This window comes from Paroedura picta, chromosome 2, assembly GCF_049243985.1.
Source record: "Paroedura picta isolate Pp20150507F chromosome 2, Ppicta_v3.0, whole genome shotgun sequence".
Taxonomy (NCBI): Eukaryota; Metazoa; Chordata; class Lepidosauria; order Squamata; family Gekkonidae; genus Paroedura; species Paroedura picta.
Genome location: NC_135370.1, coordinates 102,223,729 through 102,247,449, shown reverse-complemented (window position 1 = coordinate 102,247,449; position 23,721 = coordinate 102,223,729). Strand labels below are relative to the sequence as shown.

General features: G+C 42.7%; 1 protein-coding gene across 3 annotated transcripts in view; it reads right to left on the bottom strand.

Annotated features, from left to right (window-relative positions):
* The window catches only part of WT1 (WT1 transcription factor), a 60,989-nt gene that overhangs the window by 31,606 nt on the left and 5,662 nt on the right, over window positions 1–23,721 (bottom strand). For all 3 annotated transcript variants that reach the window (XM_077321949.1, XM_077321948.1, XM_077321947.1), the window contains exons 2-3: window positions 21,112–21,234; window positions 20,050–20,140 (exon numbers count right to left, since the gene is read on the bottom strand). In XM_077321949.1, the coding sequence (XP_077178064.1) occupies window positions 20,050–20,140; window positions 21,112–21,234 (214 nt within the window). The remainder of the gene's footprint in view (window positions 1–20,049; window positions 20,141–21,111; window positions 21,235–23,721) is intronic.

Genomic DNA, 23,721 nt, shown 5'->3' with positions numbered 1-23,721 from the left:
CTGGACTGTAATGTAACAAACTCTATATTTTAAGTGGAAATGTTGGGGGGTCGTCTTATACGCCCAGTCGTCTTATACACAGGCAAATACGGTAACTACTCCAGAAGGATATCTCTATTATGGCGGGATCTTGAGGAACAACACATTTTTATTCCCAAATAAACTATGCTCTAAACCATGGAAGGTTACAGTAGAATAAAAATGTGCTTATGTTTATTTTATTTTATTTATTTATTTATTATTATATTTATATACCGCCTTCCCCGAGGGCTCAGGGCAGTTTACAGAAAACAGGAGGAGATACAATTAACATATAGTAACAGGTAATGGTAATAACAATATAAAGGTAAAGGTATCCCCTGTGCAAGCACCGGGTCATGTCTGACCTATGGGGTGATGCCCTCTAGCATTTTCATGGCAGACTCAATATGGGGTGGCCTTGCCAGTGCCTTCCCCAGTCATTACCGTTTACCCCCCAGCAAACTGAGTACTCATTTGACCGACCTCAGAAGGATGGAAGGCTGCGTCAACCTTGAGCTGGCTGCTGGGATTGAACTCCCAGCCTCATGGGCAGAGCTTTCAGACTGCATGTCTGCTGCCTTACCACTCTGCGCCACAAGAGGCTCTTAATAACAATATAACAATAATAAAAATAATGTTAAGCCTAAATGTGTGAGCTTGAAATTAACACATGGACCAATTATGTACAGGAGAGAAAAGCCAAGTTGGCACTCACATAGCAGCAGGGCAAATTCCTGCTGATGCACGATGTCGAAGCTAGCCTGGCCCAGCCCCCTTGGGGCCCAGGCCCACTTTAGGGCCTCCAATGCACCGTGTTAAGGGAATGCTGATTTTTCAGAGTTCCCTTTGGAAATGTGGGTACCATCAGCGGTTATGTCAGGCCGGGTACAATATGCCCCATTCAGCCCCATGGTGCTTTGCAGTGCTGCAGCCAAACAGTGTGTTTTTTCACCCCCACAATGGATAGAATTGTGATGCTATCCCACCTTCATGCAGTGAAACCCTCCCTGCCTCCCAATCTCCTCCCTGCCAACGCCACAGTGAGGTACAGTGGAACCTTTCTGCCCTGGAGGTGTGTGAGCGCACTTGCAGTTTGAACTGATTACTTTCCAGGACATTGTATCTGAGGACGTGTGCATGCACACAAAAGCTTATACCTTGAATAAAAATTTATTGGTCTTAAAGGTGCCAATGACTCTAAATTTGTTCTGCTGCTTAACACTAACACATATACCAACTTGAATATTTCTTTGACTGGACTGAGCAAGAGCGGCAGGACACCCAGTGAGCTTCATGGCAGGGTGCAGATCTGAACCCATATCCTCCAAGTGCTGATCTAACAGTCTTTACAGAACTTTTCAGTTAGATATGTTGTAGCTTTATGGACTGGCAGAGAGGGTTTGGACTGTGCTCACAGTGGTCTGTTCCATGTCTCCTACTTCCAAGGAAGTCAATAAACTTGTAGGAGTTCAATCAAGCCAATTTCCACCACCTCCTTTTCCTTTCTTTCTCAATATTTCAGACCTCTGCAAGAGAGAATGACTTTGTTTTGTTTCCATGTTTTTTTGTTATTGGGGGACAAACTGCTGCCTCTTCTGCAGATGGCCCTATTTTGATTCCCTGTTAACAAGCACAAGACCTGCTGAAAGAAACTTCTAGTTTTATTAACTATGTATTATTATTATTGCATTTATACTCTGTCTAACTTCTGTAAACCAAAGCTGCTATCAATTTCCCCCCAATCTGCATGTAACTTTGTTCTTTAATAATGTGCCCATTTTCCTTTTTTTGAAAGTTTTAATATCATTTTCTGCTAACATTTGCAGTGACATGTAGGGCCTCGCAAAATTCAGATTCCAGTGGAAAACTTTTTGTGTGCACACACATATACAAAGAAATATAGATTACTTCAGTTGAGAAGTATGTGTTGTGATATCATTTTTCTTTAGCGCTGAGCACTATTATTCATTACAGTGTCTAAACTGCTATTATGTGACTACAATGTCCCACATATCAGCTCTGAAATTGTTAAGACTCTCCTGCAGATTCCCCATTTGCAACAGCAGTTCGTGCTGGTCTGTGCCACTACATTTTGCAATTCCATGAATTCTTCCTGTAATGCTGATGTAATTAATTCCTCTGGGGCCCTGATTTTTATTAGAAGCACCAGCCCTCTGCTTTTACAGCAGGAGATTTTCCTTTAACTTTATTTCATTTGACACTTCATTTATAAGAGACTCCTCCACAAGATCTACTTTTTTCTCTTTATTTGCTTTTTCATCAAGCAATACACTTACTCATCTTGACACCAGCTAGAAGCCACGCTGGTTGCTAGGATCAGATCCTGAGACAACTCCTATACCTTTAGGAGCTGCACAGAAAGGAGAACTTCTGTAGATGCAGCTTCCTCCCTGCTCCCCCATGCATCAGAGAACCTTCAACTGGTAGGGGATTTTCCTTGGAGAATCTACTGTTATAGTAGCAGACTGAGAGGAAACCAATTTAAAAATTAATGAATCAAAATAATTTTAAATTCAAATACTGGCAGCATATTTTAAAACCTTTCTGCTTTTAAAATTTGTCTTCAATGACATGTTCATTAAGTGTCCATTTATATTAAAACATATAAGTAAGGACTTACACAGATGCTTTCTATCAAGTAGTTCTAAATTTTGATATTTCAATGTGAATGGAAGAAGGGGAAATGGGGTTCCCACAGTGGAGAAAAGTGGGATACAAATATCTAAATCAATACTTATTTATGCATATTGATAGCTGATTATCAATAACATATTTATTAAATCATATTTACATATTTATTAAATCAAAGCAATACTGTCACTTGCAGAGCATGTTGAAAGGCACATGACACAGCAACCTGCCAAAACTAGGGCACTGCCAAGTTAGGAGACCTTCTAAGATGTGATATAAATGTTATGAATAGATAATAAACTTACACTTAATAGATTTCCACTGGTTCTTAATGCAGCACATAAATATCTGAATATCATTAGTCTGTCTTTATTTAATGAATATAACTGTGTCATCATACCAGCAGTGTGCTAAATGTTAGCAATAAAATTGAATCAAATATTTTAATCTTTTATTGAATATTTATTAATTGGATTTGTAGGCTGCCCCTCTTTTACAAAAGTCTCCGGGCAACTAACAACACATAGGAAATCCATATGTATATTTGAAACAGTAAAACCCATAAATAAGTTAAAATTCATTTCAGTTGGTAGCACAGTGCTCTGAACTTAATTTCCAGATTGCATTTATTGCCTGGATATCCAGGCTCTGGTAATAATTATAGTAATGGTGATCATGGGGGGGGGAGCTTCATGGGTGCTTTAGGTTTATCCTGCATTGATCAGTGGTTTGGACTAGATGGCTTGTATGACCTTCCAGCCTTATGATTCTACTAGTAAAAAAAGCCCATTGTATTCTTTATACAATGGGCTCTAGCAAGCAGCGGCGAGAGCAAGGGACGAAAGGCTACCTGAAAGAGGGCTGCGGCTCCTCGGTGGCTCCTCGGCTGCGGGTTGAGCTCCTCTGCGCACACCTCCGCGGCTCCTGCCGGCTGCTCTTCGCCGGCTCCTGAAGTGGCTCTTCGGCGGCCCGTGGCGCTGGCGGGGGAGTTGCTGCTGCTGCTGCGGCTTGGCAGCGCGGCGAAGCATGGGCCCAGCGGCGATCGCGGCCCAGGCTCCGCCGTTCGCTGGGCGGGCGCCGCCTGGGATCGCGGCGCCGCTTCCTCCGTTGATGGCGGCTCTTCCGGTGGAAACAGTCATGGCGCCATCGTCCATCGCGCCGCCGCCGCCGCCCGCATCTGATGTAGGACCTCGCGTCAGGCCGCCGGGCAGGGAGCCCCCGGCAGCCGCGCTCCGCGACGACGCGATCGACAATGGCGCCATGACTGTTTCCGCCGGAAGAGCCGCCATCAACGGAGGAAGCAGGGAGCTCCCGGAAGGTCCCACATCGACGGCGGCGGCGGCAGCGGCGACATCAACGGAGGAAGCAGGGAGCTCCCGGAAGGTCCGACATCGACGGCGACGGCGGCAGCGGCGACATCAATGGAGGAATCAGGGAGCCCACGGCAGCCGCGCTCCGCGCGACTGCCGGGAGTTCCCTCGGGCGGCGGCCTGACGCGGCGAGAGGCGCTTCGCGCCTCTCACCGCATCAGGCCGGGAGCAACTGCGAGCCGCGCTGTGCGCGGCTCGCAGTTGCTGGGAATCAGAGGGACCAATCGGCAGGCGCAAAGCGCCTGCCGATTGGTCCCTCCGATTGTCTGTCATGAGGAAGGGTCCAATCCGGACCCTTCCTCATCCCGGACACATCCCGCCCCAGGAGGGCTTACAGTTTTATTTAGTCCGTGGCGCCCGCGGCGCCACGAGCGGTGTACAGATGAGGCCATATCAATGTTACTGTGTGCCCGATGTTGGCCTCAACCGTACAACTGGCAGGTGAGCACTATTTTGCAAGCCCTTCAGAACTTTGACAGCTCTGTTCTTAAAGTAAAGTCCAGTTTATACCTGCTATATAGAACAATTAAAACATCAGAAACTCGAATCTTAAACACATCTATTTGGAGAGGGAATCAAATTGAAATTAATGAAATATGCAAATAAGGAGTTTTTAGTCTTACAATTTTATCTGTACACTAGCTAAACTGAAACAACTAATATTTAACTTATTTTCAGTAATAATAATGAAAATGAAAAAGAGTAGCCAGAACATAGATTCAGGTAGATGAAGCAACAGAACAAAAGTGTCACTGGACCCAAACTTTGTATTCAATGGCCAGAAAAGGAATGTAAACAGTGGTATTTTATTTAACTTTGTATGTACATATAATCCTGACAGATTTTAAACAATCAAATTCCAAAATGCTATTCCATCATGATAGCCAGCATGATGTAGTGTTCACAGTGTTGAACTAGGATCTGGGAAATCCAGGTTCAAATCCCCACTCAAGCCATAGAAACTTGCAGGTGATCTTGAACCAGTCAGTACTCTCTGCCCAGCCCTGCCTGGATAGCTCCAGAACAGCCTGATTTAATCAGATCTCCGAAGCTAAGCAGGGCTGATGTGGAGACAAACAGTGGCAAACCATCTCTGAACATCTCTTGCATTGAAAACGATACAGGGTCACCATAAGACATCAGTGACTTGATGACCAAAAAAAATCCATCACACCATTCACGTGCAGGACAGGGACTTGGGAGGGCTTCTGTTCTCTGTTTTGAAGCTCAGGAGCTGACCATCCCAAACACCTATAAGGCATTTTTGAGAGCTAGGAGTCTGCCTTTGCTGGTTACTAACATTTACTAAATAACGTTAGCCAAAGCATCACAAAATAGTGATCACAGGCCTCACCAGACTGGATGTTAAGACACATACTACCCCCCCCCCAGGTATTCCCATCATCTTTTGTTTCCAAAGGACTAGAGTCAAACCAAAGAATCTCTACTGTAGAAACTGAAGGGGTGCATTTTTGCAAGTTCAACAGAACAAGTACTATGTACAGAGTACCCAGTAACACCAATACAATCACAGTGTGTCCAGCAGAACTCAGTGCCATTGTGACAATGCAAGCTAAGTTCAAGCACAGAATCGCAGTCTAAGCAAGGGGAGGGAGTTGGAAGCCCAGCAGAACCAGTGCCCCCCCCTCCCGAAAAACAGTACCTCCCATTCATAATATTAACTAAGTCTTTCTACTGTACTACTCTTAAATACATTCTTTCACCAAGCAGAATAGGAATGAGAAGGTCTTGAGAGCAAGAAGTGAAAATAAAGTGGGGACACAGAATAATTAGGTGAAGGCAGACAAAAATGGATGAGAAAAGTGTGAGAAAGAAGGAGACAAATTAAGAGGAAAATAAATCTTATCTTGCTGCAACACACTACTGTTTTGTAAGATCTAACTGAGCTAGGTGCAAGGAAACTAAGAGCTAACTATTGGAGAAAAGGATCTGCAGGGTGACAATTACTATAGCAGCTATCAGTGTGCTGGCTTGGTTTTATGATCTACTGAGAAAGTTTGCTTCCATCTTCAAGACAGGAAAATCAAGCTGATCCTAGAATTCTCTTTGCTATGGTCAGACCTCCCTACACCACTAATGGCTGCAGCCAGAACTGCAATTTAAAAATAGGAAGGATATTTGGCTGGATGCAGCATGACTTTGGCTTCAAGGGCTCCCCTTCAAAGGCCTTTCCAGACTCTATCCCTGCCCCCATCCCTGGTATGCCACCAAGTTAGCCTTTTCACTACAGATGGCAAAAAAATTTAAGTCAGCTCTGCAAAAGTGTCTTTTGAATCAGACTCTAAGAAGTAACTGTGTACTTTCCCTACACAGAATAACTAGGTGTAAAATTAAAGTCTTCCATATTGCTTATTACTCCTAAAGGTAAAGGTAAAGGTATCCCCTGTGCAAGCACCGAGTCATGTCTGACCCTTGGGGTGACGCCCTCTAGCGTTTTCATGGCAGACTCAATACGGGGTGGTTTGCCAGTGCCTTCCCCAGTCATTACCGTATACCCCCCAGCAAGCTGGGTACTCATTTTACCGACCTCGGAAGGATGGAAGGCTGAGTCAACCTTGAGCCGGCTGCTGGGATTGAACTCCCAACCTCATGGGCAAAGCTTTCAGGCGGCTGCCTTACCACTCTGCGCCACAAGAGGCTCTTTTCCACAAGAGGCTCTTTTTATTACTCCTAAGTACCAATAAACAAAATATACCACACTACAATACCTGTTCCTGGTACCTCAAACCTGGAATATTCTTAAAGCTTTTGATTAAGGTTATGGCAGAGAAAGTTAACAGTAGATGTATTAAGACTGGACTACACAGAGTTCTACTCAGAGGTATTTGATAGAGTATATTCCCAGGAAAGGGTTTTTAGGATTGCACTGTAAACGTGTCATTAAAATCAAAACTAAGCATAAAACTAGAAAAGAATATTTGATTTGTGAAATTCAATTTTTTCATATTATCACACTTCACACAGCCTAAAAGAGTTGGAAGGGGATGGCTTATCTGTCCTTTGGGCTCTAACCACGTTATGCTCATGTAAGGAGTTTTTATTGTGATATACTGCTAAAATTCACATGCAGTCTGCATCTGGTGTTCCATCATCACTTGTACTTCTGGTTTTGCCCTCTAATATTATCTGCCTCATTAATGTGATTTTGTCGTGACTGGTGTGGACAGTGTTTCATGTTGATCCTTACTTTTGTGCTTTCCTTGTTTCCCTATCACAACTATGTTTTGTGCATGAATTCTCCTCATGGCAACAATGAGCCCTTTCACTGAGATATTTTGCTCCTCTTTATCTGTTAACAGAAGATAAAATTCTAACTGTTTCATGATCCTGAAACACAGCCCTTTCCGAGAACAGCTGTTTTACAATCCTGGCTCAAGGTCACCTCTCTCCCTTGTTACTTTTTTGTTTTTTTACATCACACAAAATTTACTAGGTAAGTCATGGGTTCACTATACAAATTAATTAAAGGACACAGTAGTATTAGTGTGAGAATAGCCTTTGTTTCAACTCCAGTAGCAAACATACCATGCAATGCTACACATGTACACAGAAGTACCATAAATCCGACTGAGTTTAGTGGACTTATGCCTTGCAGACATAGGATTGCAACCTCAATTGTCAAAAGTAGCTTAATCCAACTGCACATTTCCTGTGTAAGACAAGGTAGAACATATGCCAGGATATGACTTGCTGATCATGTGGTCTGAATACCACTCATTAAGGACAATGAGCCAGAGAAGGAGATTTGAAGACTGAGAGTTATTCATTCCAGTTTATACATGAGCAGAAAATAGCTCTATGGCTTCACAATGAGTAATATATTCAAATCTTATGTTTAAAATAAAAATAAAGATATTGTTTTGCCTCCATCAGCACAATAGGATGTATTCTTGGAACCCAAAGCTTTATTCAGATAACTTTTCTTCTTTACAGCAGTCTGAGGAGGCAGAACTGATAGGAGAGAAGATGATCCATTATTTTTAAGTGAATCATTTCAGCTCCAATATTGCTTTAAACGAAGCATTACAAAGTCATTTTTTCCTTTGCAAAGATGTTTTTAAATTTAAGTGTGGGACGGGAAAGGCATTTGTACAAAAGGGATTAATGTTAGTTGGAATGAAATAAAAGGAAGTTAACACTAAGCAAAAGGAACTTTAAAGGAAACTAGTAGTAGATCATATGGAGTTTGTTTTGGCCTGTTCTGCTGCCTACGAGTTCTTGACCTTGGTCCAGAAACAGCTATAATCTGAGTTTCAACTCCTCCGCTCTTAAAGTCTTTGTAAGTGTGACTCATAGTAAATTTTCAGCATTAAACACATTTATTGCATCAAACTACGTGAGCAAACTATGCAGAAAAGTTCACACCAACATTTGAATTAAACTACAGCTTTTGAAAATTAATGCATATTTATGGCCTGTGCTGTTTTACAGTTTTTGCTTGCCCATTAAACTTAGTAAACACACATGTACACATGAAACAAGTACGGTGATATGGTTTCTGGGATGAATGCAAGTTTGCTGGGCAGATAAAAGGAGGCAAGAAGAAAACTATGTATGTTGCCTAGTGCTCCAATGAGAACAGGAGAAGAATGTATTAGATAGATAGTAACTGGTATTGCCACAGTGAGATTTTTGGGAATTTTTGTACCTTTAAGAGTTACGGATTTTTTTTTTTAAGTACAGTTTGGTGTAGTGGCTAGGAGTGCGGACTTCTGATCTGGCGAGCCGGATCAACAACCAGCTGGGTGACCTTGGGCTCCCCACAGCACTGATAAAGCTGTTCTGACATGACCAAGCAGGAATATCAAGGCTCTCTCAGCCTCACCTACTTCATGGGGTGTCTGTTGTGGGGAGAGGAAACGGAGGGTGATTGTAAACCATTTTGAGATTCCTTTGGGTAGAGAAAAGCGGCATATGGCCCATTATGCACGGCCACCGAAACAGCGATTTCGGGTCACATGGAAAACGTGGAGGGGGAAGAAGTGAAGCAAACTGCTTATGCACGGGATGCGACGCAATGGTGGCAAAGCCCAGAGTAACCGATTATGCACGCGGCGACCCCGGTGCAGCTTCTGGTTGCGCCCCGATCACCCGGAAGCTGCGCTTTCTTCCACGTTTTGCTAACGCGGCTTTTTCAGCGGCATGCACCGAATCTGCAGCCGGCTCCGTGCATTATCGGTGATTTTAGTCGCCGCCATTCCACCCCGAAAGCGCGTTATTTCCCCCCCCCTTGTATAATGGGCCTATAAGAACCAACTCTTCTTCTTCTAAAAAGGTATTTTGTTCTTAGTTTATTTTTGATTTTAAAATATAAATAAAAACTAATATATACATAGCTCTAAATTACAAATCACAACACTACAATAAAACATTTGTAATACAAGCTTGAAATTAATTTTGAATTCTTGCCAGGTAAGCATTCCATTATTCAAATTTATCAATTAGCCATGTAGCAGACATGTTAGTTTGCATAAACAAATACTGGTGAAAGTTCCCTCTATGTTATGCATGGTTCACAAGCCAAAGCATGTGTGTTAAGTTCCACAATGTCCAGTGGGGCTTACTCTCAGGGGCATAGTTTGATAGTACAATTCTAAACAGAGGTAAATCGTTCTAAATCTATGGACTTAGAAGATCTGACTTGATTTAGGATTGCACTGCAAACTTTGCACTTGTGAAGACTAAGGAAATACCTGAAGGTCAAAAAAAGAGTTCAGATTTAAGACATCACTCAGTTTACATAGTAGTAACAACATCTGTTTATTCATATTATTTCTTACCAATTGATGAATTCATTTTGTCTGAAGGAAGAAAGAAAAATTGTTTTTGAAGGCTCATAGCTCAGAGAGAGAGATGGGAAAGGGGGAAGATGTCTGTCTGATTTTTCATTTTAATTTAATATATCCCTATCAGAAACACATTTATTTAAAATTAGATTAGCTTTGATACAATTAATTACAATGGAATTGATATTTCTGTGACTTGTGACTAGATATAAAAGATTAGGGATTTAAGGAAGAACTAGGTTTGATTCCCAACTCCTTCTCCATATGCAGCCTGCTGGGTGACCTTGGGCCACTCACAGTTCTTTCAGAACTCAACTCTCTCACAAAGTGCCTGTTGTGAGAAGAGGAAGGGAAGGCAATTGTAAGCTACTGAGATGCCTTCAGAGAAAAGCAGGATATACAAGCTCCTTAGGTTAGAGAAAAGCAGGGTATACAAATCAACTTCTTCTTAATGAAGTATATTGTTTAAAAAACACAGTTCTCCCCAAACCCATAGTCACAAGAAGCATTGGATCTATGCCCCCTCTCAGCACACCCAGTGTTGATTTTTTTAAGGCAAGTCTTTAGTTATATTATTGTGCAAGCAAATGAACACTTTTGCTCCTGAGTTCATCCAGGACAGAAGAAGCTACAGCATGGTTAGAGTTCAGTCAATGAACCCCTTTTTCACTGAAATTATTGTCACATACCTTTTCTCTTTGGCTCCTTCATCTCATTCTTGTTTTGTATCCTTCATCTTTAACATCCATAGTTAAAAGTAATATTAATACCATGTGGGGGTTGTCCTATTTGCCATATTAGCATAGGTAATTTTCATTGGAATGTGTATGTACACAAAGTTTCACAAAGCTAAGGTTTTAATTAATAACTGCAAACTCCCTTGCTACAACTAACCTGTCCATGTGAAAGAAATGTGCCTTTGAGCATATGCTAAATGCCTTTTATTTATTAAGAAATAACATTGTCATATTCCTGTCTTCACAACTCCGGAAATCATAGAATCATAGAGTTGGAAGGGGCCATACAGGCCATCTAGTCCAACCCCCTGCTCAACGCAGGATTAGCCCTAAGCATCCTAAAGCATCCAAGAAAAGTGTGTATCCAACCTTTGCTTGAAGACTGCCAGTGAGGGGGAGCTCACCACCTCCTTAGGCAGCCTTTTCCACTGCTGAACTACTCTGACTGTGAAAAATTTTTTCCTGATATCTAGCCTATATCGTTGTACTTGAAGTTTAAACCCATTACTGCGTGTCCTCTCCTCTGCAGCCAACAGAAACAGCATCCTGCCCTCCAAGTGACAACCTTTCAAATACTTAATGAGGACTATCATGTCCCCTCTCAACCTCCTTTTCTCCAGGCTGAACATTCCCAAGTCCCTCAACCTATCTTCATAGGGCTTGGTCCCTTGGCCCCAGATCATCTTCGTCGCTCTCCTATGTACCCTTTCAATTTTATCTACGTCCTTCTTGAAGTGAGGCCTCCAGAACTGCACACAGTACTCCCGGTGTGGTCTGGCCAGTGCCGTATACAATGGGACTATGACATCTTGTGATTTTGATGTGATGCCTCTGTTGATACAGCCCAAAATGGCATTTGCCTTTTTTACCGCTGCATCACACTGCCTGCTCATGTTTAGTTTACAATCCACAAGTACCCCAAGGTCTCGTTCACACACAGTGTTACCTAGAAGCGTATCCCCCATCCAGTAGGCATGCTTTTCATTTTTTTTTTGACCAAGATGCAGAACTTTACACATATCTTTATTAAATTGCATCTTGTTCTCATTTGCCCATTTTTCCATTGTGTTCAGATCTCGTTGAACTCTGTCTCTATCTTCCGGAGTATTTGCCAGTCCTCCCAATTTGGTGTCATCTGCAAACTTGACAAGTCGTCCCTCCACCCCCTCATCTAGTCTAGATCATTAATAAATATGTTAAAAAGCACCAGGCCAAGCACCGAGCCCTGAGGTACCCCGCTACTCACCTCTCTCCAGTCTGATGAAACACCATTGACAACAACTCTTTGAGTGCGGTTCTCTAACCAATTCCCTATCCACCTGACTATCTGAAAATCCAGATTGCAGTCCTTCAACTTATCCATCAGAACATCATGGGGAACCTTGTCAAAAGCTTTACTAAAATCCAAGTAAATGACATCAACCGAAATCTGGAACTAGAACTAAAGGATTGAATTGATATAATGTTCCAGTGCTTAAACCACAGAAACCCTAATTGTAGAAAAAATAGGAATTTGTATCTATAGAAGCATAACAGCCACAGGGATAATATCCACTGCCTCTTATTATAGGAAAAATATAGGGAAAATGATCTATTTGGGAGAATCTAAAGGCATCTAAAATAAGAATAATATCAGTTCTGACTGTGAACACTCTGCACCAGGGGTAGTCAAACTGCGGCCCTCCAGATGTCCATGGACTACAATTCCCAGAAGCCCCTGCCAGCATTTGCTGGCAGGGGCTTCTGGGAATTGTAGTCCATGGACATCTGGAGGGCCACAGTTTGACTACCCCTGCTCTGCACTTTGCATCATTATGGTGCCCAATATTAGAGATGGATTTGCAGGGAGGTGTAACTCAGGAATCATCCATTTCAGTAATTAACTGTGCAATTGTAAGAACGCTTCCTGGAACACTGAACAGGATCATGAGTAGACCTGTTTAGGATTGCTCACAAAAGCATTGTTTAATTGCTGTTCGATCCATCCCCAGCTTTCCCAGCAGTTTTGGATCCTATGTCCTGCAACATTCTCTGTTGTAACACAGTGTGATGTTGCAAAGCTGCATACTCTAAAGCTTTTTGAGTCCTCATGGGAGTGCTGGGTCTGCTCCAGCACTGAAACGTGTCCCCCCAGGAAACAAAGCAATGGCGGTATGGTTCTGACACGGGGGGGGGGGCACACGGGGGAGTTATTTTGCAGGAATAAAATTTCTGCAAAATAAAAATAATTGCCCCAGTCTGCCCCATGGCACTGCAAAGCTGACAGGGCTTTTTTTGCCCCCTCTGGGCTACTTGGCTCTTCCCTGTCCACATGGGCCTGTTGTGGGATAGGCCCTGTTGGCCCCTGCAGTGGGCTAAAGGAACATGGAAGAATCCTTGTTCCGTTATTCTGGGGCAACTGTGAATCTGATCTGCAGCAGGCTCGCAAGGGGCCTGCCTGTTGGCTGCATCATATGGAAGTGGAGATTAAACCCGCTTCCATATGAATGCCCTCTTGGCCTTTTCCACCTGTACAGAATCAACCTGAAAGAAGAATACAGGTACACTAATTATATCTACAAAGGTCTCACTAGGAATTTGAGTGTGATCCTTGATGGCTCATTATCAATAGCATTTTTCCACTTTTGCCAAGCCATACTACTTGACCTACTACAAAGTGGGCCAAACCACTCTACTTGACCCCGGAATACCTAACCACAGTTATCCATGTAACAGTCACTTCTAGACTGGAGTTCTATAACTCACTCTATCCAGGCCTACCCTTATCCTTACTCTGGAAATGGCAACTGGTCCAGAACGTGGCAGCCAGAGTTCTCACAAGAATGCCCTGGAGGACACATATTCGATCTGTGCTCCAACAGCTGCACAGACTCGCAGTTGAATTCCAGACCAAGTTAAAGGTATTGGTTCTTTCCCACAAGGCTACCTGTGGTCCAGATCCTACATATCTAGGAGACTGCCTTTCTATCTATATCCCCTGAAGAGTGCTATGCTCTGCTAACACCAACTAGCTACAATTACTGAATACTGCCCAGAGCCAGTCTATCAGGATAGGTGGTATAAAAATCAAATAAATTACTATTCTAAGCAAATCACCTTTCACTTAATAGTTTATGGTATGTTATCAACTAAGTCAAAATTTAGGTTTGCCAGCAGGCCTGGAGAAAAATATACCACCCCTTCAATAAATGTTTAATGAATGGAAATGGGCAGCTGAAACTTATCATGCCATGGACGTAAATCAAATCCATTAAAGCGCCAGTAAAGGAATAGGAACTTTTTTTTCTCCAATCAGTTGGCAACTCTAATAGAAGAAGAAGAAGAAGAAGAAGAAGAAGAAGAAGAAGAAGGAGTTAGTTCTTATATGCCACTTTTCTCTACCTGAAGGAGGCTCAAAGCAGCCATCTTCCCTTTCCTCTCCCCACAACAGACACCCTGTAAGGTGGGTGAGGCTGAGAGAGCCCTGATATCACTGCTCAGTCAGAAAAGTTTTATCAGTGCCAGGGCGAGCCCAAGGTCACCCAGCTGGCTGCTTGTGGGGGAGTGCAGAATTGAACCCGGCATGCCAAATTAGAAGTCTGCACTCCTAACCACTACACCAAACTTGCATGTGACTTAATTCCTAGGTTAATTAGGTAACACCAGCACTTGATGGCTTCTTCTAAAATTTACATGCAAGACTGATTACAATAATGACTACACATATCAACTGGAAATGGGGAACAATAATCTGGCATTAGCTGAAGTTTATCTATTAATGGGAGCGAGTCAGAGCATGCACATTGTTGCCATTGTACAGTGGCTCCATAGGCTGCCCGTCTGTTGCCACGCTCAGTTTAATGTATTTGCTATCATGTCCATGCTGTCCATGGCCTTGACCTCCCTTATCTGTAGAACCAACTCTTTCTCTATGCTCCACCACAGCAACCTTGCTCATGTCAGCAGGGGCTTCTGCAGAAGCCAGTCAGCAAATGGACACAAACAATAATTGCTCATGCCCATGCTTTCTCTGTTGTGGCTCCCACCTTGTGGAATGGCCTGCCCAAGAAGGGCAGAAGAGCTCCCACTCTCTTGGCTTTCCCACATAAAACTGAACTATTCAAAAGAGCTTTTCTGCAAAGGTAATAGAAGTTGCACAGCACAAAATGGTTCACAAACTTACTTGGATAAATGATTGGGACGGTTACCTATACTGTTGTATATAGCTTATTGTAAGTAGGATTCTATTATGTAATTTCTGTATCATTTAATACAGCATATTTTTATCAGTACTTTCTGGTGGTTCCAGACTTTACAATCATAATGCATTGGTGACTGAATGTCCCATTTTGATGATTGTACTGACTCACAATGTGTAATCTGCCTTGAGTCCCTGTGAGAAAGGTGGACTATAATAAATAAACCTGAAGATAGTATTTCAGTCATAAATTCCTATTGTCCTGTAGAGGCAACATGCTAAGAAACTGGCTATTTAGGTCTCTGACCCACAATACTATATTGTGATATACACACACCAGAAAATACGTTTTATGCAACTGAAAATGCTTGCTCCCCTAATTCAGTAACATATGACTGTTGCCTGTCCAACAATAAATGGTATCCTCTCAACTGTTTTTCAGTTGTAATCATTGATAGGTGAAGAATTAAATGTTTTGAGAAACAAACCTTTACTTGTTTCAACATTCATTGAAAGGTTGCGCTCAGAGAATGAACTGCCTTGCCAGATAGTCATTAAAGATGATTAACTGTTCTTCCAAATATGCTGCCCTTGGAGAGTTAGCATGAACATAATGAACAGTATTGCCTTCCCACTGTTATGGCTCTGAAAAAACCCTGACAGCATCTCAATGGGTTTCCTGCTCCAGCATTCTGGAGCTTTGATTGTTTCTAAGTGACATTATTTTTTATTGCAGATCTTGAAATACTTTTGTGTGAGATAAATTTGATTGCTATATTTACAAGGAGTAAAAATGACTGTAAACAATGTTTACGTTATAGATTTGTCCTACAGACTACAAAAGTAAATATACATTTGTTACACTTTCAGATATCACTGCATTCTTTGTTGAATAGATCAGAGTCTAGGGTTGTCAGATCTCCCCTGGTCAATGGCAGGGGATGGGAGGGGTGGGGTTGCCAAATCTCGATTAAGAAACTCCTGGATAGTTGGGGATGGCACCTGGGGAGGAAAGGGACTTCAGTATTGTACAATGCTATAGAGTCCATTCTTCAAATAATCTATTGTGTCTAGGGAAACTGATCTCTGGAGTCTGGAGATGAGCTGAAATTCTGGGGTATACCAGAACAAACATCCACTTTCTGGTTGGTAACTTTTTAGATTTTGCAAAAATCAGAATTTTAGATTTGTCATAATTGATCTTTAAAAGTTTGTTGCTTCCCTGTAGAACATGGAAGCTTTTATAACTCTCTGCAGGTCATATTGAGACCCAGAAAAGTTCTTCCACAAATGGGAAGATAGAAAATAGGAGAGTTTTAAGAACCAGAGCTGTGGCAACAAACAACTGTTGCTGCAGCATTTCTGAGACTGACCTGTGAGCAACAAGTGATACCTAGGATACTTTTTTTTTGTTAAATGACTGAACTTGACTTTCACTAATTACATTAATGAATCTGGTCCAGAACCTTGATACAAGACCCCTCAGCAGAACACATTTTTGTTCATATCTTTGGTCTCTCCCTTGCTTGGACCTAATTATGGGATTTACCCTATATACTCGCATTGTTTTTCAGCACCTTTTTTCACACTGAAAAAGCCCTCCTCAGCTTATATGCTTATATATATGGTAATTTTAAAAAGCTTATATATTTTAAAAAGCTTATATATATGGTAATTTTAAAAAGCCTGCTCAAGCCAGCCAATCGATGCATTGTCTTTTGCAAATGTGTACTGTAAGCTGAGCTTGCTCTGACTTGTGTTTCTTTTAAAGTTGTTTTTTACAGTTCTTTCAGTGTTCAGTTTTACAGTTCTTTATTTCCATGTTTTGTTCTGTGGGGTTACTGCAGTTGTAGTTAGAGCTGTCCATTCTCCCAGTTTGGTGGCTGTTGTACTTGTTGTAATAGGTTGCCAATTTAGGGTACTGTTGTTCTGCTCTGGTTTGCTGGCCTGGGGTCACTGTTTGGTTCTCCTGCCAGAGCTGTTCTCACAGAGCAGTTTTGTCAGAGCTCTCTCAGGGTGTCTGGCATCAAGAGAGGAAGGGAAGGCAATTGTAAACCACTTCCTTTGGTTAGTGAAAAGTGGGGTAAAAAACCAGCAGCTATTCATCCTCTTGACTTTTCTGTATTTTGGGGGGGGGGGCGAGACTGGATGGGAGAGCCTTTGATGATGGAGCATTTCCCACCCTCAGCTTATATGCGAGTCAATAGGTTTGCGCAGATTTTGTGGTGCCTCGGCTTATATGCGGGTCAGCTTATATGAGAGTATAAGAGATATCTGTGCATGAGAAAGAAGCAACATCATCCTTATCCATGGTTCCTCTATATATTTATGAAACAGCCTGGGGGTTGTAATGTGTCTGGCTGTCCAACTTGGAATAGGGCCAATCAGGATGCAGCCAGCAATACTGGCTGCACCCTGATTGGCCCTACCCCTACAGCTCCCTCCCTCCTACCCTGGACACTAGCCACGTTCCTCTCAGATGTGACAGAGACAGGGAGAGAAACACAGAGCCCTGCCAGACCAAACATGAGCCCTCATTCCCTTCTATTGCTCCTGCCGCAAGGGAGGCAGAGAGAGACATAGAGAGAGCTGCCCCAAGCTGCTGACCAACCCTCCTTCCCTCCTAAGAACAAGCCCTAATTACCTGCTATGCCTCCTGCTGTGAGGCACACCAAGAGACACACAGCGAGAGATCTGCACCTTCCAGTGTCCCCTTGGTCCTAGCGCCCATTGCATTCCTGCTTGCAATGGGCTTTCTTGCTAGTCCTGAAATAATATCGTACTGAAATTTAGACTGCTATTTTAATGCAGCAGGCACCAAAGCCATTATAATTCAACTTCAGAGTCTGTTTCAAAATTTCATTTCTTATATCTGGCAGAAGATTGTGGACATGACTTTCACATGGTCATAGTTATTTGTATGCAACTAAACTGAATAAAAACTGACAGTATCTCAAAGGGTGGTATAGTGGTTAAAAGTGATGGCTTCTAATCTGGTGAGTTGGGTTTGATTCCTTGCTCCCCCACATGCAGCTAGCTGGTTGACCTTGGGCTAGTCACAGCCCTGATAGGGCTGTTCTGACAGAGCCGTCCTGTCAGAGCTCTCTCTGACTCACCTACCTCACAGGGTGTCTGTTGTGGGGAGAGGAAGAAGAAGAAGAAGAAGAGTTGGTTCTTATATGCCGCTTTTCCCTACCCGAAGGAGGCTCAAAGCGGCTTACAGTCGCCTTCCCATTCTTCTCCCCACAACAGACACCCTGTGGGGTGGGTGAGGCTGAGAGAGCCCTGATATCACTGCCCGGTCAGAGCAGTTTTATCAGTGCCGTGGCGAGCCCAAGGTCACACAGCTGGTTGCATGTGGGGGAGTGCAGAATCGAACCTGGCATGCCAGATTAGAAGTCGGCACTCCTAACCACTACACCAAACCACTACACCAAACAGGAAAGGCAATAGTAAGCTGCTTTGCGACTCCTTCGGGCAGTGAGAAGTGGGGTATAAAAACCAACTCTTCTTCTTCTAAAGGCTCTGCTTCCTTTATTACCACATCATTTCATTTCCTTGAAGTTTAGGCAGGTTTGCTAGCAAAACAGTGTTTGGAACTGAGTGACACAATATTTTTGCTGTCCAGAATTGATTAATCAACATGATATAACCAAGCCTGTGCAGTTTCCCTTTGTAGAAACTCATTGTTTTTGTATGCACATGTTTCTTAGCAGCTCTCCAGACATGGGATTGGTTCCAAGTTCATCAAAAGTTGAAGAATAGGTGGGGGAGAGGGGAGGAGGATTTAGGTCTGGCTCCTAAACAAACTCAAAATAAACTAAAAGGTACGCTTCTCCACACACACACTCTCTCTCCCTCTGCCAAAGTGAATACCAACAGCAGTTATAGTGTTGGTTTGAAACATGTGTGCCCACCAGAGACAGTACATTAGGATTTATTATCCATTCCCCATTCTCAGCCACTGTTCCCTGTAATAATGAATGGCCATTGCAGAACACATCAGAATGTTAGTGAGAATTTAAGAGGATGCAATTCTGCAACCTTCTGGAATAAACAACTAGGATTCCATTGGTTTTCATCATGCATGGATATGTATGGCTGAGGACTTTGAAAATACCCTTGATACTCAAAGTGCTATGAAACAAAGGATAAAATTCCTCCCTCTTTTAACCCAACATTGTGAAATACAGATTTAAAACTGTAGTCTGTCCCCTCTGGGACCTTGCAAGTTTGTCTCAGTTGGTATTAATCCCCAGGAAAAAGGCTCTTAATGTTGATTAATTTTGAATGCCTCCAAATTCCAGCATGTTATCTGTTTCAGAGATGCCCTGACATTTTTAAGTACTAGTATTCTGTTCTGTCATTCTGTTTTCATGGAACACACCCTGTCACTCCCTTTTCCCTTATTTATTAGTGACATCCACTTTTGAAACTACCAGCGACCATCAAGGAACAAACCCATTAATTGAAGACACAGATTATTAATAACGAATTAATTACATTCATAATTTTCCATCTCACTGTCAGAAGATCCATGGTTTAAACAAGGACTGTTGTGTCTCAGCCCGAATTGGTGCCATTAAACCCAGCAAGGAGCTTATTTTTTAAAAAAAAAAATCAGCTTGCCTTTAAACTGGACTCTGAAAGAAACATTAAACTATTAGATGGAAATTCTAAGGAACTTCAACATTAGACATTTATATGATCTTCACTGAAAAGACCCATTGTGGTCATCCTGTGTCAGTGATAATCCTTTACAATTTAGTGGATTGATTGGTTGATTATAGCAAGGTCATTCTAACCCTTACTGCACAATAAGGGAGGGACCCACAATCGCAAAAGCCTTTGAACTGCTGTTAACCAGAAATCCCTTGTAGAATAAAATCCATGATATTTAGAGTAGTGACACATCATGCTAACTACATCATTGTGATTCATAGAGCAGAAATTGATAATAAAATTAACACTGCGGTTCATTTATTTTTCAGGAACAATGCACATGATGGGATAATATAGGATTTTCTGCTTTTGCTTTTAGTATTTGCTGTTATCTGCATTTTAGACTCTCCTAAAGGAAAGATGTGATAAAACTATATACCCTGCCTATTCCCGGAAGATGAATACCTGCTCTTACATAAATAAACTCACAAAAGGTGAAAAGGAAGAGGAAAAGGAGGACGATAGCCATTTAACCAGAGTAGTTTGTCCCACCAACAAAGCTGTTTGCCACAGAGACTAGGGGATGAGGAAACTACAGTTGTATTAACATAAAGCCTTCGCACCTGTTGTATGGAGTCCTCAGGAGTAAGGCCTGGCTGTCTGTGGGAGTGTGGCAGCCATAGACTGGGGGAGGCACCGAATACTGTTGGTCACCTGTAGACAAACCACAGAAAAATTCACTACTCTGAAGCAGTGTGGCCTGATGCTGATTTTTAATGCATCATCAGAAACCCCAGAGAAGGGACTGACTCTTTTTCAAATAATCATTTTCATTAGAGAAGGACTCTGATCCCCAGGTATTCTGAAAACCACTTTACTTTTTGACAAAATGCAAAATTGGTGGCTGTTTTTTTAATTTTTAATAAGCATGTAATCAAAATGAAACAGCTGATGTAGTCTAAGGTGCATGGTCTTTGGTACAGATCTCATTTGGCCATGACTCCCTAGCCTGCTTTCTCTTTGTAAAACAGAGATTGCAATTCATGTTTCCTTCAGTAGGCATTACATGAAGGGTGTTTGTAAACAGTATGTGAAGACCTTTAAATGTAATATAAATGGGAAAAGTAATCCTTCCAAAGTTAAGCATTCTGATACTCATTGGTTGCAATGGATGTCCTGAGTAGGTACACATATAATGTGCCCTAAGTACATATAATGTGCCCTATGTACATCAAGCACCTGTTGTGTCTGTCTGTTGCTTAGGCTGGACTTACACATCAGTTTAAAACACCTTTTTTTGAATTCTTGCTGACTTCAGGGACAATATCCTATACAAAGTCCCAACAACTTCTCAAAATATTGTGCATAGTTCTGGGATAAAATCAAAATACATTTGTTTTAATGACCATACTATTTCAGAAGAGCAGGGTAATTGTCATTGCAGTCATGATTCTCAATAGCAGTAATGTGTTTGTGCATGTGCATGTACACACTACTTTCTAACTAAGGATGCAAATTATTTAACTTGTATTTGTATTATCTTTCAGTCATAAATCCCCATGTGTGAACTGGTCATTATGGGTCATTACAGGGCTTTTGTGTATACCCATGTGAGTATGAGAGTACAGAATCTTACTGCCTTGTGATCACTGCTACATTGCCCAGAGAGGCCTTGGCACAGTTACCTAGAGATGTTTGTTGGCCAATGGGGTCCTCGTGTTTAAAAGAGTGGTTTGTAAACTGTGCTGCATGGTGAGAGGGAGTATGTCCATAACTTGGAGTTCCATCAAACGCCACTGTGCCGTAACCTGCCAAGAGAACAACAGAGTCAGGAATCAGAAGCTGAATTGTGTAGCCTTGAACTTTCTCATGAAAGAGCTTCCTGGATTTAAAAAAAAAACATTTCCCCCAGGCAAATAGGCCAGCAGGCGTCAAAAAGTTGAAGCCTACGCTCTTTGCAGCAGCTGGCAGCTCCTGTCGACAAGAAGAGATAGCCATCACAATGAGCCCAGATAAACCCATGGAGCACAACTGTAGCAAATGCTGTATCTCCAGCCTTGCCTCATGCTCTCTACCACATAGCTTCAGCTCTCAGAGGGATGGTGAGAAGCAACCCTGCCTTGCCATAAATCCTAATTCCTGTTGTACATTCACATGTTTACTCTCAACAATAGAACAGAGCTGGTGAAAAGACGAACTTGGTATTAAAGGCCAGTGAAAATCAAAGGCACAGACCAGGTCACTTAATTCATTCTGTGCCTCGGTTCTCTTGTGCAAATTATTGGTGATACTGCTTATTTCTCTGGGTAGCCATGTTGGTCTCATGAAGTGTCCATGCACACAAAAGCTTACACTCAGAATTAAACTTTGTCAGTCATAAAGGTGAGACTGGACTTTGTTCTATTGCTTTTATCGCTGTCTCTCTGAGAACCACTGGCACTTAGACAATGAGAGAATCTACCTGCCATTAGGCACATTTAACACAGATTTCATGGTGATACACTTCTGTAGTAATATCATCTTAACCTCACTTGGAAGTAAATCCTAGCCTATTTGAGACAGAGGTACAATTATGGGGATGCTGAGGTTCTGTCCTAGGACACTTACTTTGATGGTAAAGCAAGAGTAAAGATTTTTCACCATGCATGAAAGGGGCGGGCAGATTGTTTGCGGCAACCCTTCCATTCATTAGTTCTCATATTTAAGAGAAAGTTCCCATCTGCTGAGCTAAGCCATCTTTCACGTGTAAGGCTTACCCTTTAATCTCCATCTCTCTGGCTTCTCACTAGTTTTATAAGATTAACTTTCTAAAGCATCTGCAATAAAAATAGCGAGCCATTAAATGAAAAATAACCTCCTACTTTAAGCGAAAATTGCTGGCTCAAACAATAATAAACAGGCTATGTTTTTTAAAAAAAGGAGCGAATTCAGAAGTAAAAGGATCGCCTCTGGTGACCCCAGGTTGACACCTCATCGTAAATCAGGAGTTTAGACACCAACTTTCATTAATTACTTGGAGCCAGTGAAACAACTTCAGCTAAAAAGTAATTACAAAGTAATATTATCTTTGAGGCTTCTCGGCTCATCAGCATTTAGCCCGAGACCAAGGAATGTTTAGCGTAGCCCTTCTGAGACTTTCCCAATCAACACGCGCGGATTCCTCCCCCCGAAAGCTCTCCCGTGTAGAAGCCGTTTTCTTCCCACCCCGTTCCCCTCGACATGCTCTCGCTTTAAGAGAGCGCGTTCCCAACGCATGCAGGTGAGCCGCGTCACGCAGTGGGGATGATTTCGGCGTGGGACAGCCAGAGACTTTACGCCCACGAGGTCTTTAGCAGATACGTTCGCGGCACGGAGCTTCTGCTCCAGGGGCAGGTCGTTCTGGGGGAGCAGATGGCGATGAAGAGGGAAACGAAGGGGCGGCTGATCTTAGATTGGGGGGGATCCAGGTCCAGTGGACTCCAGTGAGTGATTTCCTCAACCACAAGCCGCAAGAACTTGACTGGGCACGTCTTTCGGGAAGCTCAACATTTTCATTGATTGCAATGGGCTCGCCCCAGACGGAGCGTTCTTAAGACTGCGTCCTAACGCGAAAGGGAAATCCATTGAAATCAACCGGCCATCGTCTAGTAAAAGAAAACTTCCAGATTGGAATCTGTTGAAATCAATGGAATCGCCCCGACTTGAGTCCCGTGTGACTTGCAGCCAGACATGCGAGCAGCAGCGCCTGCCTGACTCCTGAAACCCGCCCTTTCCAAATCACACACATTATATATATATATATATATATATATATCCTGATGCTAAATTAATCTCCCAAGGAAGTCTGCCCCGCTGTCTTTATGCCGCCGTTTTCAAGCCGGAGAATCAGAACGAGGAGGGGACACAGACTCTTTGACTTCAGTTAAATCCAGACTGCCGACTTTACACGCAACGGCGTGTTTTCGGCAGCGGTAAACATGCGGGGGGGGGGGGTTGAAAGCGCTGTCCGCGTGGAAACCTCAAAGGGCCTCCTTAGGGCGATAGCAGGGCCTCCTTTGGTGTGGGCTGCAGCTGGCAGGTCCCTTCGGGTTCCGGGGACATGGTTTCAATGGATGAGTCCGGTTCAAGATACCTGAAGTGTATCCCACAGTAACCCTCGAACACTCTGGGGGTTGGATTCCAGCCATTCGGCTTCTATTGCAATCAAGTCCAACTCATAGTTTTTCCCGGTCCTAACCTTAACGAGGCCCAAAACCTGCCTACCTGAAGGGACTCGCCCATAAATTTGCCCGCCACTTAGGCATTTGCAAGGTTCC